This window comes from Chlamydotis macqueenii, chromosome 2 (assembly GCF_036417535.1).
Source record: "Chlamydotis macqueenii isolate bChlMac1 chromosome 2, bChlMac1.mat, whole genome shotgun sequence".
Taxonomy (NCBI): Eukaryota; Metazoa; Chordata; class Aves; order Otidiformes; family Otididae; genus Chlamydotis; species Chlamydotis macqueenii.
Window position 1 is genome coordinate 45,737,949 of NC_141557.1, and position 25,313 is coordinate 45,763,261.

Here is a 25,313-nt window from a genome sequence, read left to right on the forward strand (position 1 = left end):
AGAGAGATGCTTAATTATTAAGCATATTTTTATTTATTGATCTGCATGGGTAGATTAAATTTTAACATCTATATTTTTATGTAGGGATTTCATGAAATATTTAATGTTGCATATAGTGCCAGTTATTATAGGCATCATTCTTTTGCCCCAGTTTTAATAAGTTTATTATACCAATATCTCAACCAAAGCAAGTTTCTGCTTTTCTCCTCGTGTCTGGAAAAATTGTCTCAAGGTATTTAATTCAGATTCCTTCAGCTGAAGTAACCCTCTGAGTCTTCATCCACAAACCCAGATGTAGTTTCAGGATGAGTGATCTGTTAAGTAATCACTGGGGATGAAACTCTGATTTGTAAAGCAAGGTGCAAACTCTGGGATCTTTTTTCCACTAAAAGCCTCAATCCAAAACACAGCATTTAAGTACATACTGATCTTTGTATTTGGGACCAATTGCATTGATTTATATATGACTTCCATAACATGTACTGCATTACATGTACCTTGTCCTCTTTCTCCTCCCTAAATGCCCTCTGCTGAGCACCTCAGGAAATGTGTTTCTGGGACAGATGGACCTTTCATCTGACTTAAATTGACTGTTGGGGGGGATGTGCTGTACTGGAAACCCTGATCTTTTTATTTTCTTCTGTAATTTTTTCTCTTCTTAATTTTCAAGTGCACTTTATTTACTGCATGAGAGAAGGAAGATTTTATATTTGGTTTTTAATCAAAGTGGATGCACTCACTCAGGCCTAAAATACTGAAGAAGAATTTTTTCACCTAGTCAGCTACTGCTGCAATTCACTGATTGCAGAAGATAATGTTGAAGCTCAGACCGACTTCAGGACTTTCATATCTTCTGTGGAATGTGGCCCAGTTTTTAAATTTTCACACAGCTCTACACATAAATAATTCCTGTACTTTGCAGGAATAATATACTTTGCTCATTAGTGGCCTTTAGGAAGGTTGGTAGACAAGTGTGTTTTACACAAGCAGTTTATTTGTTAGCATATGATCTCAGTACGAATGTCGGTTTTAAGGAGCTACTTGAGTATTTAGATTTAAGGAGACCAATTGCCTAAATCAAAAAGGCCGTTAGTGTCAAGAAATGGGTAGAATTTCTCTTCCGTGTGTTTCAACGGCTCTCGGAAATAAAAAAGAAAAAAATCTGCAGGACCTTTAAGAGTGAATAAACAGGTAAAGAGATTTAAAATATAAAGAACTGATTTTTGAAATAGATTTTGAATACAAATAAAATGAAGATCAGTTTCATGACACCATTTTACAAAACTGTGTGGTCAAACACATGGAACCATAAGTTGAGTATGTTAATCAGAACAGGCCCATCAAGACTGGGAAGTTCCGCAAATATCCAATGCAACAAACGCTTAAAAGTATTTGATAAAATACATCTAACCTTTGTCTTTTTCAAAGTAAGAATATTTATTTGACCACACAAAAGCTGCTTCTCACATGTTTATGAGCCCTTTGTGTTAATCCACTGAAGAACTCTGAATGTATGCACAAATATAAAGCTGTGTAAAAATTAATCATGAAGATCCTTTAGGTATATGGGAGGCACTGAACGTTTGCATGTGGGGTGAACAATTAACACTGAAGTTCAAAATCAGTAAAACTCTTAATTCCATCTTAGCACCATCTATATTTTGCATAATACTTCAGTGTTTGCTTGAGTCAGAATGAATTCAATGGGATTAGACTCCAGTGTTTTGCTGAATCAGAACAGAAGTTTTAATGCAAAGATAATATTTGATGTAATATAATGATATTTAATAAGCAGAAGAGAAAGGAAACCTACTAACTGCAGAAATCAGATTTCAAACTGAGGAGGAGATTTGCAAGTCCTGGGATGGGCTTCATTCACAGTATCATCACTAAAACCTGTAATAATGTAAGATCATTTAGGAACTATTTCAGCCTTTAGCTGTGTGCAGGTAACAGCATTTATCCTTACAAACAAGCTATTTACAGCCCCATTCCAGCCCTTTTTCCTTTGCCAGAGACAGCAATCACTGCAGAATGAAAAATGAGCTACACTCATGGCTAGCTGGTTGCATTCCAGCCCTGGTAAAACAAATCATTAAGATCAAAGGACCAGTCATTTTAATAAACTGTGTGCACTATTGTTATTGTGACTTATGGCTTTGCTCTGCAGAGAGGGAAGCTATAAAACAGCATAAAAGGGAAATAAAATTTTTACTGCATGGTTAAGTGTTAACCATATATGTTATACATATATATGTATATATAATACCTATATATTATATGCATACCTATATATTTATACACACAAGATTAAAACTCTAGTTGTATATACATATATGTATGTGTGTCTACATCTATAGCGCTAGGTGCTTACATCAGAGGTTCACAGCACACCTGCACCATCTTGGGAAAAGTACTTGTTTTTTTTTCTATAGATACCAGTCTTCACAGTTGTTTCCAGATTATAATAATGGAAACAGACTTGTCTATGTGCATGCATAGGTGCTGAGGGCGCATCCCAGTACTATTTGGGTGCTGGTTCTTGCCTACACAAAGCAGATATGTTTCGCTGTGCAGCTCACAGGCGCGGTCTCCCTGCTGTTATTCAGATGCTACATCCTCCTGCAGAACACAGGAGCTCCTCCTTGACCACATGCCTCAGTTTCCTAACAACAGAAGCCAGGATGTGCGAAGGGGAAGGGAGAAGAGGTAGGTCAGGTCCTGACTTGCAGTCAGGACATGGCCAGACCTTATGTTTGGACACAGGGGAAAGGAAACGTTCCCTGATTCCCCAATTTAGCCATTGGCTTCTCTGGCTTACAAAGCAGTATTGTTCCATGCTGAGCAGGGGGCAGCTTTGTGATACAAATTAAAAGTATTTAGGAAACAGTTGCCATGGAGAACAGGACACATTCAAAATTATTATTATATAACTTACAGAGTTTCATGGCTTTTATGACATAAGACTCTGGTTCACAGGTCTGATATTTCGACTGACGAATGATTTTGCCTTTTCTCATATCAGAGTATTCAACCGGCAAAGATACCTGCCATCTATCCTTTGAAAACAGCATTCTCTTGAAGGGTCTCCACCAGGGTTGAAAATAAAAGGGTGGCCAAAGCCATTGCTCAGAGTTGGTGAAGGTTAGAAGTCCTAAGCCAGCCATGGTCCACAGAGACCTAGGTATAACCTCATCTGCCTTAAGTACACTTGCTAACTTGTTGTTCAAAACATGTAGAGGGAATATATGCATATTTCGTAGAGTTCAACTGATTTTTCAGGATCCTGGCTCGGCTGTATTGCTGGCGGTCAGAAACCACTTGTTTTGACTTCTGATCCAGAGAACTCAATACTGAAATTGCTGAGGTAAAGAATAAATATGGAATGATACAGAAGCACCTCATTTTAATATTAAACATTTCAGTGCCCAATGTTTTTTCAGCATTTTAATCTGTTTCTCTATGCTACAAAAAGGTGGAGTAGACTTGCTCAATTTCAAGGTAAAATTATACCAGTGGCATAATTCTTTATATAAAAGAAAACTTGAGAAAATGTTTAAATTGAAATATATATTTCTCACTTACTGCTTCATGAGGTCATCTTTAAACATTCATGAGTCATTTATTTTAAAATAAATTCTTCTCCATGGAGTTGTCTGTTCATTTCACCAAATATTTTAAAGAATGTTTTTAATGTGTTTTCCTCTTTCTAGTATTTCAAACTACATTTTAGAGCCTAATTCCTTAAAACTAATGAATGTTTTTCCTTCCTTTATGATCCATTGCTGCTCTTACTTAGCCACTGATTATATCACACACAAACTTTATGTTCTCTCTTACGACAAATGTTGTTATAGCCTGAAAAAATTCCACTATGTAGATAAAGTATTAAGTCTTTTGTGCAGGTGAATAGCTCTTCCATTTCCCATACCATTATCAGATTGGCCTATTCCTACAGGACTGCAGCATTTCTACAGTCACGGTAATAATCAAAGTCTGTTTCTCATTCTCTGAATATTGCTGATGAAAGAGTGAATCTTATTCTTTCACGCTTAACTATGCAGAACGGCACTATTCATTTAACTGTTTCAGGAATCTCTGAATCATACAGATAAATGTGGGCTTTTGGATGAGCAGGGATTATTCCACTGTATCAAGGGATGTGAGCCAGCACTGAATTTGGAGCATTAATTACTTAGGGATGCATTATGTTAGGCTGATATGTACAGAAACGTATATTATGAGAAGATTTGGCTTGATCGACAGAACTAACTAGAGTATATTAAAAAAAAATTTGGCTTTTGAGTGTAGTCTCTCTATATATTACTTGCCAATCCAATTCCTCATAAATGACAAATGAATGTGAATGTGTGAATGTTTCCAGTTACAGAAGTATGTTAAGTAATAGCCATAGGCTTTTTTTTTTTTTTTTTTTTTTGCAAATATACAAAAGCAATCTTTTGGTACATAAGTGTAGCAAAAGTACTTAGCATTCAACAGCTGTGCTATTGGAATGCAAAAAGCATTGCATGCAACAGATTTTACTTTATTCCAACTATTCTTTCATTTGATGTAACTACATTAATCCTGACACCCAAAGAAAACCACTCAATTTTCCTTGGTTTGGATTGAAATCAGCCAGGTCTGTCTATTTGAGATAATTGATGGGTACAAACTATAAAACTTCAGGTAAGGGCTTGTATTTTAATGTTAATAAAGACACGCCACTATGCAAATGGTGACACTAAACAGCCCTTAGGTTCAGTGGGTCCCTCTCTTTTCACTTCTGGCTGATCTTAACCTGGAAATAGAAACTCTGCTCTAGTATTTGAAGCATAACTGGACTCACTGGAGCAGTTGCTGATCTGTGCCACATTTTGGATTTGTAACTGAATTTGAAACTCTTTTTTAAAAAGTGTATACATGGAAGATTTGGTTTATGAGTTGTATATGCTCATATGTCTCAAGGCTGCACACAAACACAAAAAGCATTCCTATGTAGAACCTGCAGATTATTTTGTGCGAAGGTTTGCTCCTCCTAATTGCTTTTCTTCTTTAGAGAAATTACAAGTTTTCAGTTTGCTGGATTCAAAACGTGCAAGTATAAAGAAAAGGTTCTCACTTGACATTTTGATCAGAAAGCACTGACCATGTTGAAGCAACTTGCCCATGGGAATATATCTATAGTGTTGCAATTTGAGAGCATGTACAGGTCAAACATATGCCAGAAAGGTGCGTTTCACATTTCCCTGGGAAAAGAAAGTCTGGCTGTTGTTCAGCCCTAGTCCATAGCTCATACAACCTTAGGTGTGCTGATGAGCATCAATAGGCATTTTCTGCAGCACAATAGAACTGAATGATGCTGATGATTTCATTTTAAAAAGGACTGGCCATTATTTTTTGTACTGATTGGAATATGCTATATTGAGAGAAGGATCCTGACTTGGCATTAATATCTCTGTACAGGAGGGACTGTGCCACTTAACTACTTCAAACAGTACAAACTACTTCATTTTCTTGAAAAAATACACCTTAATTGATAAAACAAAAAAATATGTGTGCATAAACCAGCCCTTTTTATTCCTTTCTCTACTTTGAAGTATATCAATCCTCTGAATTATTGCTAGCAATTATTAAATTACTGGATAATCACTGAGGAGTTATCAGCTCACTTACAAAAAATATTAATTTTCCCAGACTCATTGACTAAGTTTGACCATCAAGTTCTTAAAGAAATTGTATTAGGACAGTATTTTCTTCATTATTTTTTGAGAAGACATTTCATTACCATGCAAATGGAAGCCTCTGAGCAGGCTAATTGGTATATGTGATATGTAACACGCAAACCACAGCATTAAGTCACTCTACAATTTATACAGAAAGTAAAATTCAAATTCGACTGGAAATACTCTTTTTTTTTTGAGATCTGGTATTTACATATAAAAAAGTGGTGGGTGGATGTCTATTACATGTGCAAAGATTAGAAAGAGTAATTGTGTAAGATACTATGCCTCATCAACAAAGAAAGAACATTTAAAGGAAATGCACTTGGTAATTAGATTAATAATGGGCAATTAATTTGATAGAAGCAGGCAGCCTATTTGAAAGCAACAGAAGTACATAATGTAACGAAAACATATTTGGCCCAATTCCTTGCATTTGTTTATTTATTTAAAGGCATGTTGTGTGCACACATTATCACTATCTTTCAATGTTTATTTTACAAGAGACTGTAGTATCCCACAGGCCAGGAGAAAAGTGAAAAAGACCACACATTTACTTCTAAGAATAGACATGGCCTCTAAGCAGTTTAGGCAACTACAAATTCAGTTTCAAACACATTCTGGGAACACATTTCTGTAGGATGGGACAGAACCAAACTCCCAAGTGTATCAGAAAGGATGCTATCAGCATCTGCAAAACAGGCTTCAAGTTTAATGCTCATGAAAAATCCACTCAAAGATGCAATTTTGATAGGTGAATATAAACCTGAAACTTAAAACACATACCAGTCAAACAGCCAAGAACTGGGCCTTTCATTACTGTGAAGCTAATCTAAACCCACTATGACTCCCAAAAGCGTTTTAAGGTAAACTAGTCTTTCTGACATGCAATCATTTCTCTTAAGTAACTAAACATGGAGCTACTGCAGCTGGCAGCAGGCAGTCATTGATTTCACACTGTGAAAACACTTTCTAAAGACAAATCTGTTATCAAATGTGGTTATTTACCTGTCATAGTCTTGGCAGATCTCCCCAACAGCTACCAATGCTTTCAAGTACTCATTGGGTTGATAGGGATGGATGTAGTGCAGTGAGCAGCTGTTTCTAGGATCACCATTTGATGCAGTGAAATCTATAGCTACCTGGAAAAGAAGAAAAGTCAATATGTTGTGGAGCTCTTCTGGGCATAAGTATACCCACACCGACCATATATATTTACCAGACATAGTTTTCTGTATAAACTGCAACCTTAAAGCAAAGGTTATTTCACAGTGTAATTCATCAAATTTGAATTAGGATAGTATCAATAAATATCTTTAAAAGTAAATGGTAGCTAATAAAATATGAGATAATGAAACTAAAATGGCATAATTAGGAAAAAATGAACTGTATTATTATTCCATGTGGAAAATTATGTTCTAAAATAAATGAATCAAATTAACTATCTCTAGGTTCTCATACTTAATTAAATTATTCCAGCTCAGGTGATGTTCAGGACATAAAAGCTTTGCAGCAAAAATGTCCTGAGAGAGTTAAAAGTCCTACTAATACTATAAATTAAAACTCCAGATAGGAACACTTCTGAGTTATTTTAAACCTTACTGTGGCTGTAGTAATAGTAGTAGATACTGCCTGTCTGGTATTTTTTATCTTCAAAACATTAAGCATTAAATAATTAACCCTCTCAATTTCACAGATGATAGCAAGCTTAAAGGCGAGCTGCAAGGTAAAAATAAAGCTTGAATCCTGCACAGATTTTTGTGTTCAAAAGGCTTACAGAAGATTGTGGGAAGCATTCAACGCGAAAGCAAATATTACTTAAAATTCATTTCTCCCTTTCAAAATGCTCTTTATACTTCTCACTGGAGATATCCTGTGGCATGCATCTTCCTGTGATATGACTTTCATGGACCAGAAAGCCCTCTTCTGAATTTGTGATGCTGCTTTCCAGGAGTTGCAAAAAGGAGCAATAAGAAACCCAAAGGGTCTAATAGAGGGTTCAAAGCCATTCACAAACTCCCTTATGATTTTGTCCAATGATGTCTTCCTCCAAAAAACCTGTTATACCTGGATATTCAATAGACAAATGCACAGAGTTCAGTTTTCAGTTTTACAGTGCAGTTAACACTGGGTCTTGCTGAAAGCTGAAAAAAGAACTTTGAAGTTCCAGCTTGCCCCTGAGAATATGCAGCTTCCCCAGCTACAGCTGCTGCTTGGCACAGGGAAGACTATTTTATGCAGCTATAAAATGAAAATGAAACATGACATTTTCATTCTCCCTTTAAAAAATGACACAGTCCTCCTGAAACTTATTTTTTTGTTGCTAAAAATTAAAAATTAAAATTAACCATATGGGGTCAATCGAACATGGGTTTTCCCCACTGTTTCTGATTTTCCACCTCTAACTGTTAGCTGAAGAAAAATATTTTTCACTGGGCTCCAGTTAGCTTGGAAATACCTTTGTCGCCTTGATCAACTGTGAATCCCTGGCACCTCACCACATTTCAGTCAGGAGATATGAGCTTAATTTGGCTTGCAAATGAAGTAGTCTTTCACCTCTGCTTCCCTAGTCACTGTTCATGTACCAAAGCAGCGAGTCTGTTTTCCACATAGATCTTTTTCCAAAAATGATAGCTTGATTTAACTTGAATAATCAATGGGAAACCTCCCATATTCTCATTTGCATGCATGTATGTAACTGAGGAAGAAAGAAACACTAGTGGTTTGTCAAACCTAAGGTAATGCCGTAGATACCTGAATGGATTAGCTTGGTTTTGGGACACTTATTTTAAAAAAATCTTAGCCAAGGTGTGCATATTTTCTTAAAAAGATATGTATTTTCTTTGATATTAATTTAATCTTAATTTTTTGTTCTGATTGTAGAAAATACAAAAATGTACAAAACAATGGCATTCCTGTAAAATTGTTACTGATGATCTCAAAACAGACATTAACAAGACTCAAGTGACACATCAGACAGAACTGGACAAATCTTCCTTCATGTCTGCTAGCCACAGCTAAATGCTTTTTAACTGAAAACAAGAGCACAGTGTAGGAATAAGCAGTGAGTTTCATGAGTTTGGAAAAATGTCTATGGCTAGTGTTTGGGAAAGAAAAAGACCCTCCTCAGAACCAGTAGAGATCTGCTGATAAGCAAAAAAAAATCCTAATTTGTTATGATGAAGCCTTTATGAATATTTGTACTTGGATGCAGTGTGCTTGACTTTGATCCAAATCTCTGTTTGACTCCCAAGGGGAGGACTTTTAAGAAAGATGACCGCTGTTACTTGCCATGGTTCCAAAATAAAAACACACACTTTAGCATTACCCATCAGTACCAAGGTCTTGTGCAAATACATAGGACAAGGATTGCAAAACTAAGTTAATAACGTACCACAGAAGTCAGGCTAATATCACAACTGCACTCATGTTTTGGGCAGCAAAGTAGGAATCTTTCTCACAGGACGTACATTTTATTTTTATCAGTGTTTCTTTAAATGTATCAATTCCAATGTACCAGTCATCTTCCCAAAGCTAAGTAAGAACATAGCAATAATTACACTCTTAGGGCTTTTTTTCCTCAGTCTTGTGAAAGGATGATTTTCATTGCACTGAAAACATCCTACATAGCTTGGATCTCCTGCTAGATCTGTCAGCAATGAATCAGCCTGCCCAATACTGTGACCTGCCTGAGAGAGAATCTGTCCAATATATCTTTCTATTACTGTTCCTTTTATGCATGTTACACATCCTTTCTGCTGTATTTCCTAAAGTGATGAAAATGTCCTCTGACTACAGACCCATTTGCACTGCTGACTTCTGAACATTTCTTCTGCAGCAGGGAACACTGTCTGATAAGAGATACAGCGTTTTGCAATAAGCAGTGCATAAAAATAGCAGACTGGAATCAGCACTATTGATCTCTATAGATGAAAGCTTCTTAATAAATGGTTTTAAAGTGAAGGAAAAGTTTACTTTCGTCTTTCAGAGACATTCCTTCTAACTACAAACTATGCTCCTACAATAGATGTACAAAGTATCCCAAGAACACACAGCATGATGTTACCAAAGCCTTCATTAGTGCCTTAAATTAGCAGGTACATCATAGTACAGCTTTTTGTTATCAAATGTGTGCTTAGCATCCTAGTTTCCCTCCCTCAGCAAGTGCCCTTTCAAATCACAGTTGTATCGTACTGCCTGCACACAGCATGAATTCAATAGAAATGTCATTAATATTGAGACAACAACAACAATACATGTACCAGGAGAGTTTCAAACAATTCCAGATTCATTCCAGTTAAAATAAATGGAAATCTAGGAAGGTGGAAGGAATAGGCCCCCTCTTAGTTCAGTGATCTGAATTAACCAGATTAGGACTATGTGAAAAGGAGATTATATGATGTTTACAGAAAGCAAGCGAGCACTGAATATCTCCCCTGTAGGCTGCACTCTCATGCTTCAGTGCCCACCGGAGAATCTCTGATAAACAGTAACAGATCTCACAACCAGTCTGTGCTACCAACACTGGGGACTACTGCAACTAAGGGAGGAGGAAGTAAAATAATGCGGAGAGTCAGCTTGTGACAATCTTTTAGAATCACTAGGTTACGCATGAACAGAGCTATAGGCACAGAGACATCCACAACGGCTTCCCCTGAGTCCATGTAGGTTGAAAACTCGTAGTGATGAGTTTACACAATACTGTAGCTGGTGGATTTACCACTGAGGTAAGCAGTCATTCAGGGATCTCTGCGGTTCACAGTGTGATGGACCTTTCATTTCCTTTATGTCCTCACTGGCCATTCTTGCAGATGAGTTTACCTAAGTTTCCTATAATCAATGGTTCTGTTTCATTTCAGCAAAATGTATTATTAAAAGAGTAAAATACAGTAGAAGCAATACTATCCATTTTCACACATTTTAACATGGTAGTTTTCAACTTGTGGTTCACAGCCTACTAACAGGAAATTTGCAACACGTAAATAAAAGACAAGCAAATTGCCACAGTCCTTCAGTGCACTGTGTAAGGACTTGCTCTTGCATTGGAAAACATTTAGGAGGAATCAAAAAGAGTTTGACAAGCATAGCTGTAACATAATAATATATATATCCCTAGACACTTTCTAATGGTTATAGTGCTCCTGTGCTTGAGCTAGAGTTGTGGGAAATGCATATTAACCAGTCCTCGCATGCTTAAGCACCCACTCTGATTAGAAAAGCTTTTAAAGTATTACTTAAAGACATTGCTGTCTTTCTCCTAATGACCTTGAACACATTTGACAATTGAGTTCTTCCTGTCATATTTTTAGGGAGGATATGCCAGGAAAGATAAATTAAAGCGGCTTCCAGGGATTGGTAAGTTTCAGATTTGGAGGAGAAATGGGCATTGCAGACGTGGGCAAAATAGAAGAAGAAGACAGGTAAGGTGGAGAGGTAGCTACACAGGATGCTTTGCTTGATGGAAGACAACTATAGAGATCTTTGCCTACTACAGTAGGCATTTCCTTCAAAACCAGAAACAGGGTTAACACCCAGTTCTGGGTGTTATCTAATGAGTTTGTGAGGTGTGCTGGCAAAGTGCTTGTTTTACACCTCAAAAAGATGATTCGTACACAAGAAGACAATCTGCAACTGTTTAGAGCTGCTGCTGTTGCTGAAACTTTCTGTTAGGATAAAATCTTTGGGGAAAATTAAGGCTTGTATGGAAAAAGTTAAATGGAACATTTCAGTAGCATCTGATGTCTGATACTTGATATCTGGAGTAGAAACAGGGCAGGGTGCTACAGGAGAATAAAATATCTTCAGAAGAAGAATATTACCTTGGAGCATTAGATTTTACCCCTGTAACTGACATACAATTAGAAGTCACATAGCCAGACTGGAACTGAGCCACAATCTGTATTCCTGTGCTGTGGGAAATATTGATACATTATTTTATTTTAATTTATTTTATTTCCCAGGTTCAAAAAACAAAAAACAAAAAAATCAAAACCACACAGCACTAAATGTTTCTAAAAATTATTATTTGGAAATGCAAAATATTGTATTTCTGTTTATGGAAAGCTCCGCAAATCATTTTCTCCCTTGTTCCTTGAACTGAATAGTTTCTGAATCCGCTCTAAATCACAAACTTGTCCCTCTGTAGTGCCATCTGACTGTTGGTAGTTATTGCTGAGGTATGAAACATCAGCACGTACCCTAGTATTTACTGGAGACTGACAGAGAGAGGTCCCTGGCTGGACTATCTCTCTGCCAGTGACTTTCTGTACGGCACCATAGAGGGGAAACAACTTACTTTAATGGAGGACTCATTCTGGAAAAGAAGAGTGGCATATAGGACTGAGGAAAAGGACATCTAATATTTATGTAGCTAAAGGCAGGAGAGAGGACCCCTCCCCTTCCCCCCCACCATGACACAGTCCCAGCAAGGGAATTTATTTGAAATTCTTGTGAGCAAAATGAAGCTCAAAAGCCAAAGGTCAGTAAGCACTGTCACAGGGGCTAATTCAATTCATCAGCTTTTGGGACTGGAGGTAGCTCAGATGGAATTGATGGGACTCCATCAGCTGAGCTTCTCACCCCTCTATTAAGTTGTCTTCAGTTTTTGCAACATGATTGTAATTGCTGCAAAAGATAAAAGTAAATCAGCCTGTGCAAGAAAAACCTTACTGCATTAGAATAGTTTTAGTTTCCAGGGTTAATACATTTTGCAAGAAGACCTTAATAATTTACCAAGGAATTTCATGTAAGAATAATTTCTCCTTGGAAGTAATGAGTCAGTATCTAAGGGGATTCCCTTTCTTTAAAACAAGTTAGAGAAGTAAGACACTTACTGTAAACTGTATTTGGCAGCCTCCCATGATATAATCTAAGAACGAATGCATCTTGTGGATCTGCAGACAAGAAAGCAAGACATTCAAATTAGCTGTGTTTTGCTAAAACATCAGAAAACTGCGTGAAAAAAGTAAATTGGAAGGAGGGAAGAGACTAATTAAAAATAAGGTAAAGGAAGAAAGTGTTAAGTATAGTTTGAAACAGAAACAAAAATGTAAACAGAGAAAATATCAAAATTCTAAAACTACAGAAGGGAAAATTCACATAAAAAATAGAACCAAGCTCTGCTCCTTCTTAGTGGGAAGACAGCAGAAACTTTGCTATTGGTTTAGGAGGAAAAAGAGCAATTTTTTAGAAATTATGCAAGGATTAGAAAGGAAACACACAAAAGGCCAATTGGCAAGCCTGTACGTGTAAGAGTTTAGTACTGCCTACTCCATTGCAAAATAGCAGGGATAGGGCAAGAGAAATGAAAGAGGAGAGTTGGGTACAGTCAGCTTACTTTTGGGATTCAAGTCCTTGACTTTCTGTTTTGTAGTAGATCAGTTTCCATTGCTATTCTATAGGTAGTTCTACTTTGTTGTCTATGTTTCCGAACAACGTTAAAATATATTGCTGAGAGCTCAGTAAAGAAATAGCCAAAGAGTAAAACACGTATTTACCTTGCACTGGTTAAGGATGACTATGCCTGAGTTCTTGTAATTCTTCTTCTTTGCTTTGTACTTGGGGTTAATGCATTCCCATTGTACCTGTGAAAAAGAGCAGTCACTGCTTGAAGGAAAATTTGTGTACACCTTGAATAATTAACAACAATGGCACTGTCTGATTTCCACAGTTGACTAACTCCTATCAAATAATGGTGCACACAGAAGAAAAAATTAAAATCATTAACCTTGCAGAGAATGATCTTAATAGAAAAAGGCCCAGGGCAAACATCTGTCTTCAAACACACACGTGTGGATGCCACAGAGATACTCAGATCTGTGTCTTGTCGTCTTCCAGTCTTATAGGTTCAGGTGTTATATAAGCAAAATTGAGAATGTTTTGAGATGGTTTAAGGGGAGAAAAAAAAGAAGGAACTTAATATAAATGAAAGTGCTGGAGGGAGCAACACAATGCATTGTATTAACTACAACACTGCCTCTGCAGTAACACTGGTGTTTTGTATTAAACTTATGATTAGAGAAATTCTGATCAGAGATGATCTCACTCTCTTGAAAGACAGCAATATTTTTTCCTTTAAGTCTGACAGTAAAATAAAAAGTTAAGAAAATCACTAAGAAGTGCACAAAGATGAAGTTAAGTAATTACTGATAAATTAAAAAATTATCCCTAAGTATATATTAAACCCCCTTTTTTTTTGCAAATGTTATTATTACTTGTATTTACAAACAGTCAATTTTACAGCAAAATAGTCCCACTTAGTTACTAAAATATGTTGTTTTTTCCTCATCATAACATCTCCCAGAGTCTTACTGATTTCTGCTTCAAGTGTTCTGCCCTCCTCTGGTTTCAGGAGACTGGTAAGCCCAACCCTGACATTTAATGGCTACATGTTATTCATGGCTCTTACTGCAGGACAAATATATTTGTACATGCAAGTATGTATTGGCATTTATAAATCCAGATTTGTACAGGTAATGTGTTATTAAATATGGCTAAGAACATTACTATTTTCTTTAGGACTGTTGTTTGCAAGAGCTGGGAGAAAACGTGAGCTGCTAATGTTATGTTGGGTAACATAAATAATATATCTCCAAAGGGAACCAGAATGGACCATTATCCAAAAATACCTATTATGACATTTTGAAATGAAACATATCTGTCTTAAGTATTACAACACTTTGTCTATATAGTGAAGACCTCCATATAGGATCTGAGCAAAATGTTTGAGCACCTAAAATAATTTTTACCTTATGAACAGCCCCAGTGATTTCATCAAGCTTCAAACCATTGCCTAGCAGCAATCATTTGGATGTCTCTGAAGTATTTCAAACTTGGAGCTTTTGGCAAAAAAGGGAAGGCAAAACATATGGCTTTGGAGCAATATGAGACCTTTTCTGCACAGGAGAGGAGGAGAGTTTTCATCACTGTGTTACTGGAGACAGGTGACAGAATGAAGAATGGGAAAAGACAAAAAAAATGTTCCAACTGCAGGAAGCACATCTGCTTGCTCTCCCAGTTAGCCTACAGCTCAATTATTTGTCTTGTGAAATGAATTTTCCAACTGAGAAGACAGGCAGACACAGGCCCACATGTTCAGGGGAAATCCTCCATAAACATGTTTTCTCTACTCAAGGGAAGCAGTCAGGCTTAAGAAATAAAAGCCCTTCTTTCCAAGCAAAGAGAGTGCTCTGTGACACAATGCCAGGGTGCAATAAGCTCATGTTTGGGAAAGCAATCTGACAGCAAGGCAAAAGCACTGCCCACTCGCATCTTGCTAAGTTGCTGTCTGGCAAAATGGCTTAGCATACAGTTGTATCCAAACTTACTGGAAGCATTCCTGCAGAGAAGTTGTGCTGTCTGTATATTATAAAGAAACTAATATATCAAATAGATAGGAAAAATAGGAGTCAGGATTTGTGTTCCTCCCTTTGACACTGAACTACAGTGGCGAGACCTTATTGCTTTCCCCTGAACATCCAAGGTGAACTTCCCTAATTTTATCATCCTCTGACATGAACACTTTTCAATGTGCATGTTTAAACAAGGCTTGACCTGTATGAATCCTTACACTACGCACTTTATTTCCCTCCTTGGAAAAAGGATTATTTAAGCCTGGTAAATATTATGTTAATGTAATTGGTTTCTGTAAGAAGTTTACACTATATAAGCACCAAAGCAGCATAAAACACTACTTCAGGGGAGAAAAATCTGTGCCTGTGGGCAGCCTCTCAGCAGTAAATGTAAAATGTAAGTAGGAATGTTCCCCTACCTTTGCAATGCATTTTGAGATGTATGGATAACAATTCTCAGCAACTATCTAAAGCTTATTAAAATATTCCCTGTGCAAGTCACTAACGTGCCATTGGCTAATGTGGATAATAAAGCAAAGGAAAGAACGGACTAGCAAATTCCTAGCAAATAAGAAATCAGAAAGAAAGAACAGTTTTGCGCCTATTAAATCTGTTGATGTGGTAGTATAAAGAAGGGGAGGGGAGTGAGAAGTCCTTTCCTAATTCATAGGTAGGCTTAAAAAAACAATAAGACCATTTTACATGAAACTCTAATCTTCACTTACCCACCAAGATCCAGTTTCGACCTCAGCAATTCCCACAGCTCGAGCTGATTATGTGACAAGCATAATTTAAAGGAAATTCCCTATATAGGCCTTGTCATATCTCCAGTTCTTGTAAAGGGAACAGAGTTCAGAATACAGCTCTAAGCAGGTAAGAATAACGAGAAACAATTTTCAAATATTTTGCTTGCACTGTGAAGCCAAGCTCAATTTTCACTCTGTTCCTACATTCCCGGTATTGATTTGGTATCTGACATTGTTTTGTATTGATTCATTTTTGTCTCTTAAATTAACTTTTCAGTTGAGAGGAAACTAATGGAAGAGTCTGCAATCTGACACTAACAGTAAACATTGTGAAATTTGGATTCATCATTCTGAAAGTCACTTAGCATTTCCTCCAAATGCCTGGCAGCTCTGGGCTATGCAAGCACTTTCCCTGTCAAACAACACAGTGAATCTGAAACAGAAAGCAATCTGGTTTTAACTATCTCCTGTTAATTTAATATAATGTTGCAAATGTTGGTAATGAACCTCCAGACTGTACTGCTTTGGTGTTTCTTTCAAATTCTGAAATTTAAATCACTGTGTGTAGAATTTCTGAATGTAAACCAAACTCCATCCAGTTATTCTTCAATGAAAGTCAGCAAACTAATGCTGACATTTGTAAGGTCCTAATCCTCTCGTTGCTGTAATGAGGAGACACAGATCACTCAATGGGAGATGTTACTCTCTGCAGTGAAAGATGCTGCCTTCCCAAACATCCTTACCCCTTCTCTTACCAAACCTTCAGAAGAAAAGAGCAAACGGTGCAACCACCCAAGCCACACGCCAGCAAAGGGAAGTGAAGGTGACAGTATGTGGCTACCAATAGTGCAAGCTATTCAGAGAAAGAAATTAAGGGGTTAGGAGAGTTTCACGTACCCTAAAGCAAGAACAATCATGACACAGAGCAGTTGCTTTCTCTGGGACACTGTGTTTGTACACCAGGACATGGGGCAGTCCTGTGACGAAAGGGATGGAAAGCTTATGGCAAAGCTTGGGTTATCATGTTCTCTTGCCTCCTCTGCAATTCTTTTGTTTCTCTCTTGTTCCTTCATGTACAGCTGCTGCAACAAATTGCATAGTTTGTAAATGACAAAGGAGGAATCATGATCTAATGGACAGGGCGAAAAAACCCAATCGATAGCAGGCAGCATTATATCCCGTGTTATCTCTTTCTAATGTCTCAAGAAAAGCAAGTCACTTTTAAGTGAACTGCAACTCCTCCTGCCTGAAAGGCTAGTTTATTCCTGCCATGCCTTTAGGCAAGAGGACAGGATGGGTTTTTTTTTCTCCTTTTGTCCTAGAAAGACATCCACCATGGGAGAAGAGCTGCTTTTAATCACTATCAGTGGTTTCCTCTGGTAACTTGCACCTGGGGAACGAAGTGAAAATCAAAGCATTTCTTGTTTCCTCAGCCAAGGCCCCCAGCTTCACCCATGCTCCTGAGGCTGTACCGCTGGTCGCCTAATCACATGGATGTGGTAGGTGCCTGACACGGCCTGAGGCTTCTGCTGCCCTCTCTGGAGCCAACAGCAGCTGTTGATGTTGCAGACAGTCCTGGACAAACTTGCCTGTTTCCTGATAAAGCTAGACATGGAATTGTTCATTGGTGTCAATAAGCTCCTTGGCCTATTACCAAAGGCTTAACAGTCTCATACGTGCTTAGTTATCTGAAGAGCTGCCTGATGCAAAGGCCCTGAGGTAAGATGATAGTTAGATAGCTGGACAAATGGGGGGACCCGACTGTCGTAGTTTAGCCCCCCTCAGGACCAAGCTACTCAGTTTTTCACTCTCTCTCCCCACTCTCCGACAGAATAGGGGAGAGATAGTATAACAAAAAGGCTCAATGTTTGGGATAAGGACAGGGAGAGATCACTGAAGATACTGTTATGGGCAAAACAGGCTTGACTTGGGGAAAACTATTTATTTATTATTACTATTATTAATAAAACCAAAGCAGGATAATGAGAACAAAACCAACTTCCTTTCCCTCCTCCCTCTTCCTGGACTTAACTTAATTTCAATTCATCTTCACCTCCTTACCCACTCTGTGAGTGGCACAGAGGGGAATAATCTCTGCTCCTCCGTGGGCCTCCATGGGCCGCAGGGGCACAGCCTGCTTCACCATGGGCTGCACCACGGGCTGCAGGGGAATCTTGTCAAGAGCGACTTTACTCCTCCTCCTCCTTCTTCACTGACCCTGGCGTTTGCAGCCATTCCTCATAAGAAATTCTTCACAACCAGGCTCAGACAGATGCCTCTCAGGTTCTCTTCACATCTCCTCTCACCACTTCCCTTGGCTGGGCCAGGCCATCCAGGCTGAATCAGGCCCAGAGACCCGCCTGACAGGAGGCCAGAGGGTGAGGGCTTGCATCTCCCCACCTCTGCCCCTGCTTCTTCACTCCTTTTTTTAATTTTCCCCTTCTTAAATATGTTATCAGAGAGGCATTATCACTATCACCAACTGGCCAGCAGCCTGCCCTGTCAAGTCCACCAGACAAAAGGAAAACTTCTAGCAGCTTCTTGCAGAAGCTGCCACCATAGTCCCCCCCTCCACTAAACAAAACCAGCACACCAACTCAGGTCCCCTCGGGACGCCACTCAATCTTGTGCACCTCAGCAACCCTCCCGACCCCTGCTAATAACACCCCAGACATGTGGGAATATCAGTGGAGGTGGTAAGTACAGTAAAGTTTCTTCCTCCCCTTCTCTTTTGTATGTGTGCATATAGACACGTGTCCATTTCTATGTAATATAGGAACATATTTTTCCCTTATGTAACTCCCATACTGCATGGGAATCCAGGTGGTTGGCGTTTCTATGACTTCCCCCCCCCCCCCACCGCCGATCCCTCTGGTTTTATTGCTTCCATTTTAAAAAGTTGTGACTTTTTCTCATTAGTAGAGTATTTCTCCTTTCAACTATGAAAAGCTTTAATAGTCTTTAAATTTTTATCAAGCTTTTATAATCTTGTTTAAAAATGTTTGATAGATTAATATTAATAAAATCTAATAAAACTGTCACTATACACACATATTAAAAATATATATTATGCATAAATTTGGAGCAAATCCTAACCATACAATAAACTCTAAGTGTTTAGAAACATCCCTACTGTGATGTCACATCCCTACTTGTGACAGTAAAAATACTGTCACAAGTAGGGATAACTTGTTCTTACTGTGTTTTCTTGGGTTATTTTCATCATCAATTATGATGAAGGAGTAAATGATGAATTTTGGAATGGTGAGAAATATTACATAGAAGGTTTAAAAATGTCTGCTTCAGATATACATTTGAACAAGAGGATATATTTGTGCCATTTTTTATTTGTGGTTAGTATGAAAACAGGCTAGGTGTTAGAATGTCACAGTTGAAGACAACAGGTAGCTCTGGAAAAGAAACACACACCAAGCTATTTTCTTGACGTTGTTCATGATCAGGAAGTTTTCTTAAACAGCATGAATTAATTTTGTCCTGTACCACCAACCAAAGACCAACCAGCTTTCCCAGAATTCAATTATTTCAATCACAAAGAAGCAACTGTCACTCTGAAGAAGTCATAATTCAAGACCTGTGAATCTCACCCAGGACCTGCCACATTTAGGAAAGAAATTCATACACTACTCATGCCATTCCTGATCAAAACAGGTGATCAGTCATTCAGAGGAGGAATCTTCTCATCTTCCTTCACACACTACTGGTTCAAGCACTAGCAAGCTGCCAGTGCTAGATTCACAACATTTATCTAAATGATGCCTGATCTCAAACACAAATTCCCAAGAAAGAAATCTCACAGTGGAGGCAAGCCAGCAAGCCAACTATAAGCTCATCTGATCAAAGAGAGACTGACACTCAAAACTTGGGATAATCAGTACCCAGCCAAGAGAGGGAACTGAAATCACCTTAGAAGCACCATCTCCTCCTTTGAGTAAGTAGGTGATACATATCCATTCTGACCATCTCAAGAGGTTCTGTAGAAGTTGATAGATTGGCTACAAGATACTGTCATCTTGTAGTCCAGAGGGGGAGGTTGAAGAATGGGTCAGAATACCCTGTGCTTTCTGGAAGATGAACTATGTACAATTAAAAGGCAACTTCAAGATCCTTATCAACTCCTCCAGAGATAAGGTGAGCTGATGAAATAGTCAGAAGTACTAACAGTTCACAGCTGACACACAGTTCTTCCTGCTCAGCAGCACAAACTAATATGTTACTCTCACCCTTATTGCTTAATGCTTTTCTGACAGCTTGTGAAGCTTATACCAACTAATGCTGGTAATTGCTGATGGGCAGGGAGGGAAAGCTGTGCCGTTGGTGTAGCTTCCCTTAACATTGCACAGATGTGCAGCTGGTACTTAAGGAGAGAGTTCCTAGATCCTCTGTCAATGATAAATGTTCCCTCCTATTCTCTCCAGTTGCCTGGGAGAGTGAAAAACACTGGTTGACAATCACTAGAGTGTTTTGATTATCTTTTGACAGAACTATAGCAATGTACTGTAGCTGGCTATAAAGTCTAGTGCATAAAAGAAAATATAACCAGAATAAAAACTTTCACCGTGTCGCCTTAGCAACTCAAACAGGGATGTCAGACCTGAGTTCTCCTTACACTAGCTTCCAGAGCATCTGAGATGAAATTCCTGGTTTTAGTCCTCATCTTCATCACTCATTGTTGTGATGCTACGTGAAAGAATGCTTAATGCCATCAGCTGAAGGATGTAGCTGGCAATTTTATCCTGTGACTGAAAGGAGTACTACATGGAAAACAGAACATTTTCTGGTCTGAGGCTATGAAAAAGTCTCTTCTAGGAACCAAGGACTATGTCTGACCTATTCATCTCCTCACCCACGTGTAATTACATTTCTCTGATGTGTCCTTCATTATTTAGAAATACCTAGCAACACATCCACTTGAAGGCAAACCACCTTCCTCCTCCTCTGCCATTCCCTCAAGGTTTACTAAACCCCCTTTATTCAAAGTAATTGCACATGCCTTTTCCTTGGGGAGAATAAAACTAAAGAAAAAACTGACAAATACTAATCATATTACTTAATGTTGCCCAAAGGATGTTGAGAAAAACTATACACTAAGATGCATTTATGGGGTCCACAGCTAATAGCATATATTGCCTTTAGCAACAATAGTTATTTCTGGAGAATACAGAAAAAGGAGAGAGGACGAAGGAGGGAGGGACAGAGGGAGAGAGAAAGAGAGAAAGAGAAAGAGAAATTGCTCTCTGGCTTCAGCTAGGTGACAAGTGACATGATCTCCCACACAAAAAACCTCTCCTGTACAACGTGCGATCCCCCACAATACTTGTTCCATAATAACTATATCATTTTCACCAGGATCTGCTCAACTCCATACTGCTTCTTCTTGCCTATCATGCTATTAGTGCTCATTGAAGCCTACTTTTCAGGTGCAAGAGCCATCTAGCATGTACACATACATTTTTGGGCAATATTTATTAGCCACTTAAATGAATATCACCTACTATCTTCTCCATTAATACTTGTTTTCCTCTAGAATAGGCTACAAAACAAGGATTAGAAAAGGGGAGGGGGCAGAAGGACTGATTCTCACACTGCTTGTAATTGCGTCCCATGAGAACTACTATCTCTAACAACAACACCATGTTTTGCAGGTACAAGCCCACAGAACAACTGAACAGTAACAACAGAATGAGAGAAACAAGGGAGAAACAACACCACAACAGCTCAGGTGCGGGGAGGAGAAAAGCTGTACTTTTGCAGTGAAAAGCAGATTGCAAAGTTAAAGGTGAAAGGCAGCCTGCTGAATTGCAAATGGCAGGCCCTTAGCAAGACAAAGGTTTAGGCACTTAACGTATTGTGCAACATTAAAACATTCCTGGACGGCACTCTGATACTGCAGTGTCAACCTAGAACAAGAATTGACAAATAACTGTACTAACTGCTTATGCCTCTGAAAAAGTCACGATCCTTTTTGCTAGCTAGGACTGAAAAGAGTACACTGTTTCTCCATCGTAATAAAGAATATATTATTTATCCTTCATAGCCATTCCTGGCACTCTGGACTACAAGTCTGTCTTGGCCAACAAGTTGGCTGTTTGGGAAGGACTGTGATGCTCTCTTGAAGTTGTTTGCGTTGGAAATATACACCCTTTACCACCCTCACACAGTTCCTTTCCCAGCCACAGGTATTTCTATACAAAACTGGAGTGTTGTCACATCACTGGCCTTGTTAATACTCTTCACTTTGGAATCTGTTTATCTCTTTAGATAGGCTTTACTTCCACTCAAATTCAGTCTGGTTTAAGTTTTGGCAGGTATCAGTTCATATAAGTGCTGTAAAAGCTGCAAAAAAATTCAGCTCATTATGTTGTCAGTGGGTCCTGATCTGACTTAATTTGACTCTGAGAGAACAAAATAGGGTTTCATTTACACAGAAGTTTTGTTTAGAAGTTATTTATAATGAGTTAATAGATGGCTGATATGTATCAACAGTATTTTACATACATAAGCTAAACTCTAGGTTGTTGTAAGAACATCAATAGAAGTTATCTAGAAGGATAGTAAAAACTTCTTGACCTATGGAATAGGCTAACTGCTTACCATTTATTAAACACCTTTTGACTCTATTAGCTTTCTATTAACACATTATAACCAGAACCTTAATGGAAAGCCCAAATAAGCCTTATTAGGCATTTGTATTTGATTTTGAGATCACCATGAAGCACTGAATACAAATTATCAGCAGATTAGAAAGCCAACATTTTAAACTCCCCCTCAGAGAATTTATCAAGACTAACACCTTCAGGAGTAAGTAATAATAGAAAATGACAATTTCTGGAATTAGATATGCAAAGTCATTTATCATATTCAACAATTACCATCAATTTCAATTTGAAAAGATCAGGCTGACATAAAGAAGTGAAATTATTAATAAGCTAACATTTTCATTTTCCTTTAGGTCTGTAATTCATTAGGTATTTAGGAAACTGATTCGTTTCCTCATGATAGGTTCAAGTTAGAGCTGGCAGCAATGAACGCTGCACATGAGAAATGGAGAAAGATGGAGAATGACCCTCACCCAATAAAAGCCTTTAGGTCAGTAGGAAAACGCTTTGAGTATCCAGATTATGCATCTGCTTTGCTTTGCCATAACAGCACAGCACTTCATAGAAACCATGTGCTTGGACTCAAAGGAAATGAATCTTAGCAGAAAGAAATGCCTGTAGAATATGAACTAGAAAAAGACTAAGTATTTCAGGTGTGGAAGTACAGGAAAGGCTGCTTTTTGTGTTTTCAGACTATCATGTCCAGATAGTGGTAAAACCTATGAGAGAGATCAACACTGCAACTAAACTTCCAAGAGATGATGAGGTGATGGCATTTGCTTTATTACAGGATTGTCCGAGGAACACTGCTTTACAAAGCTTACATAATGAGATTGCTTGAGTGGTTTTCACTTACCTGTCTTCCTTCCATAGCTCCTCGCATTTCCTTGAAAGTTGAGCTAAATTCTCCAATGAAGTCATGCTTTCCATTGGAATCCCAATCCCAAACTACGCACTGGGGAGGGAAAAGGGAAGAGAACAAAAGAGCACATTTTTCCTCAGATAGAAAACAGGTTTTATTGAAAAATACTACAGGAGAAACTATGATATGCATTGGGGGGAGTGTTTTATTTAGAAGGCAATCACAAGACATTAAAAACAAATACTTGTCTAGTTCAAATGTAATGATAAATGGAATCTCAACACAGCTGTGTGTTATGGAGTTGGCTGATTAAATAAAGTTCAAGTGTTTTAGAAAGAAAGGATTCCTTTACTGCAACTTTTTGTAGGCATAAAAATACAGAATTACGTATATTTGCATGTTCATGCTCAAATGGTGTCCTGAATTAAGACTAACTTAGCTCACTGAAGTGCCTTACAAATACAAATTAATATTCAAAACTCTAGCTGCCGTGGGCAAATGCTACCATTCTCAGTTTTACAGTCAGTGAAGGCGAGACAATAGTTACCGAGATAATTTTCTGAAATGGCTTTGAATTTATACATGTCAGTGTATAAACAGCCCATATCTTGGCTGTTTTCTGGTGTTGGTCAACAGTGACTGACAAACCAAACCCCACTGGTAGTCATTCCTAAATTCCTGCATAAACATGAATATCTCAATGAGTTTGAGTTGTGAGAATTTTATTTTACAGACCTTGCTAAATAAAATTCAGCTACCCAAGACTGAAGCACATAGTAATAACTACATACTTTGCTAAATATTAATTTTAAAACTGGCCCAAAGACAACAAAGGAGCTCACAAATTTAAAGAACAAAATCCCAAACTCAGCCTCATGGATAAAACTCTCTTACATTGACAGAATCAGGACACTTTTACTGAAAATGTCCCCTTATCAAACATGTCTTTTTCTTTTTTTTTTTTTAGAGCAGAAATGCCTCAAAGCCATCTGCCCTGTTGCATGAGGAGTGCATTGACATGTGGCTATCAGATGGCTTTGAGGGTAACTTTGGCTCCCTCCTGAGGGCCACAGTCTTTTAGGTCTGTGCATGGGTCTGGGGTGAGGACTTGACCAGTGGGAGTAGTAGAGGAGCTCTGTGCTGAGAAAGACAGGAATGACGCATAACTGGAGGTGATGGGGCAGCAGTAGTGAGGTACCAGGCTTAACAACAGTGGGCTTTATCAGGCCACTCCATCTCAACGAGGCTCAGTGCTTTTAACCTAGCACTGGTGGTCAGACAACACAAGAGGAAGAGCAAGGTTTGCTCCTCAGAAAATCCTCAAGTTTGCTTGGTCCAAAGGGGCATGTTGAGTTCACTCAGAATGGAACTGAAATCATTAAATCTTGACTGGATCTTGAGTGTTAAATATTTCCAGAAAAGTGTTTTATTGAAACATACTTCATGTCCACTGACTATGCTTTCTAACCAGCCTGAATAATCCAGGTATGAGAGGACTGTGGCCAATCCCTTTTCACTGGACCACCAAACCAGTGGTTGTGAATTCACTTTGAGGATAGGGGGAAAGACTCTACTGAAAGCTTGAAAGCTTGAGATACAGGCAAATTGACTGAATTATTTGAGTGAGAGCAAAGTGGAGAAAAAAAACTTTCAGGAGGAAGACTATCTAAAACAACTTAACTCACTACTAGCGAGGTCTGTCACAAAGTCAGCCTTAATGGATGTTAATCACCTAGCATCCTCCCAACAGAGCCGTAAGTTAATAAATAGCCTCTTCCACACAAATGTTTGTCCACGTGAGGTCCGCTCACTTGAACCACAGGTAGGAAGATATTTGATCTCTACATCTAAGCCAGAGACCTGAATTTATTATGCTATTAAATACCCATGCACCTTATTTGCCTTTGTAGAAGCAACACAGGTGGTGATTTCACTAAATTCATACCCAGGACTCCTCCAGGCAGTACACCACCACTCACATTATCATTTAGATTTCTTTTTTTTTTAAGAATGAC

General features: G+C 38.3%; 1 protein-coding gene across 2 annotated transcripts in view; it reads right to left on the reverse strand.

Moving 5' to 3' along the window:
• The window catches only part of CPNE4 (copine 4), a 258,564-nt gene that overhangs the window by 34,909 nt on the left and 198,342 nt on the right, over positions 1-25,313 (reverse strand). For both annotated transcript variants that reach the window (XM_086741597.1, XM_086741598.1), the window contains 4 exons: positions 23,293-23,391; positions 13,220-13,306; positions 12,557-12,616; positions 6,732-6,865 (listed from right to left, as the gene is read on the reverse strand). In XM_086741597.1, coding sequence (XP_086597723.1) covers positions 6,732-6,865; positions 12,557-12,616; positions 13,220-13,306; positions 23,293-23,391 — 380 coding nt within the window. The remainder of the gene's footprint in view (positions 1-6,731; positions 6,866-12,556; positions 12,617-13,219; positions 13,307-23,292; positions 23,392-25,313) is intronic.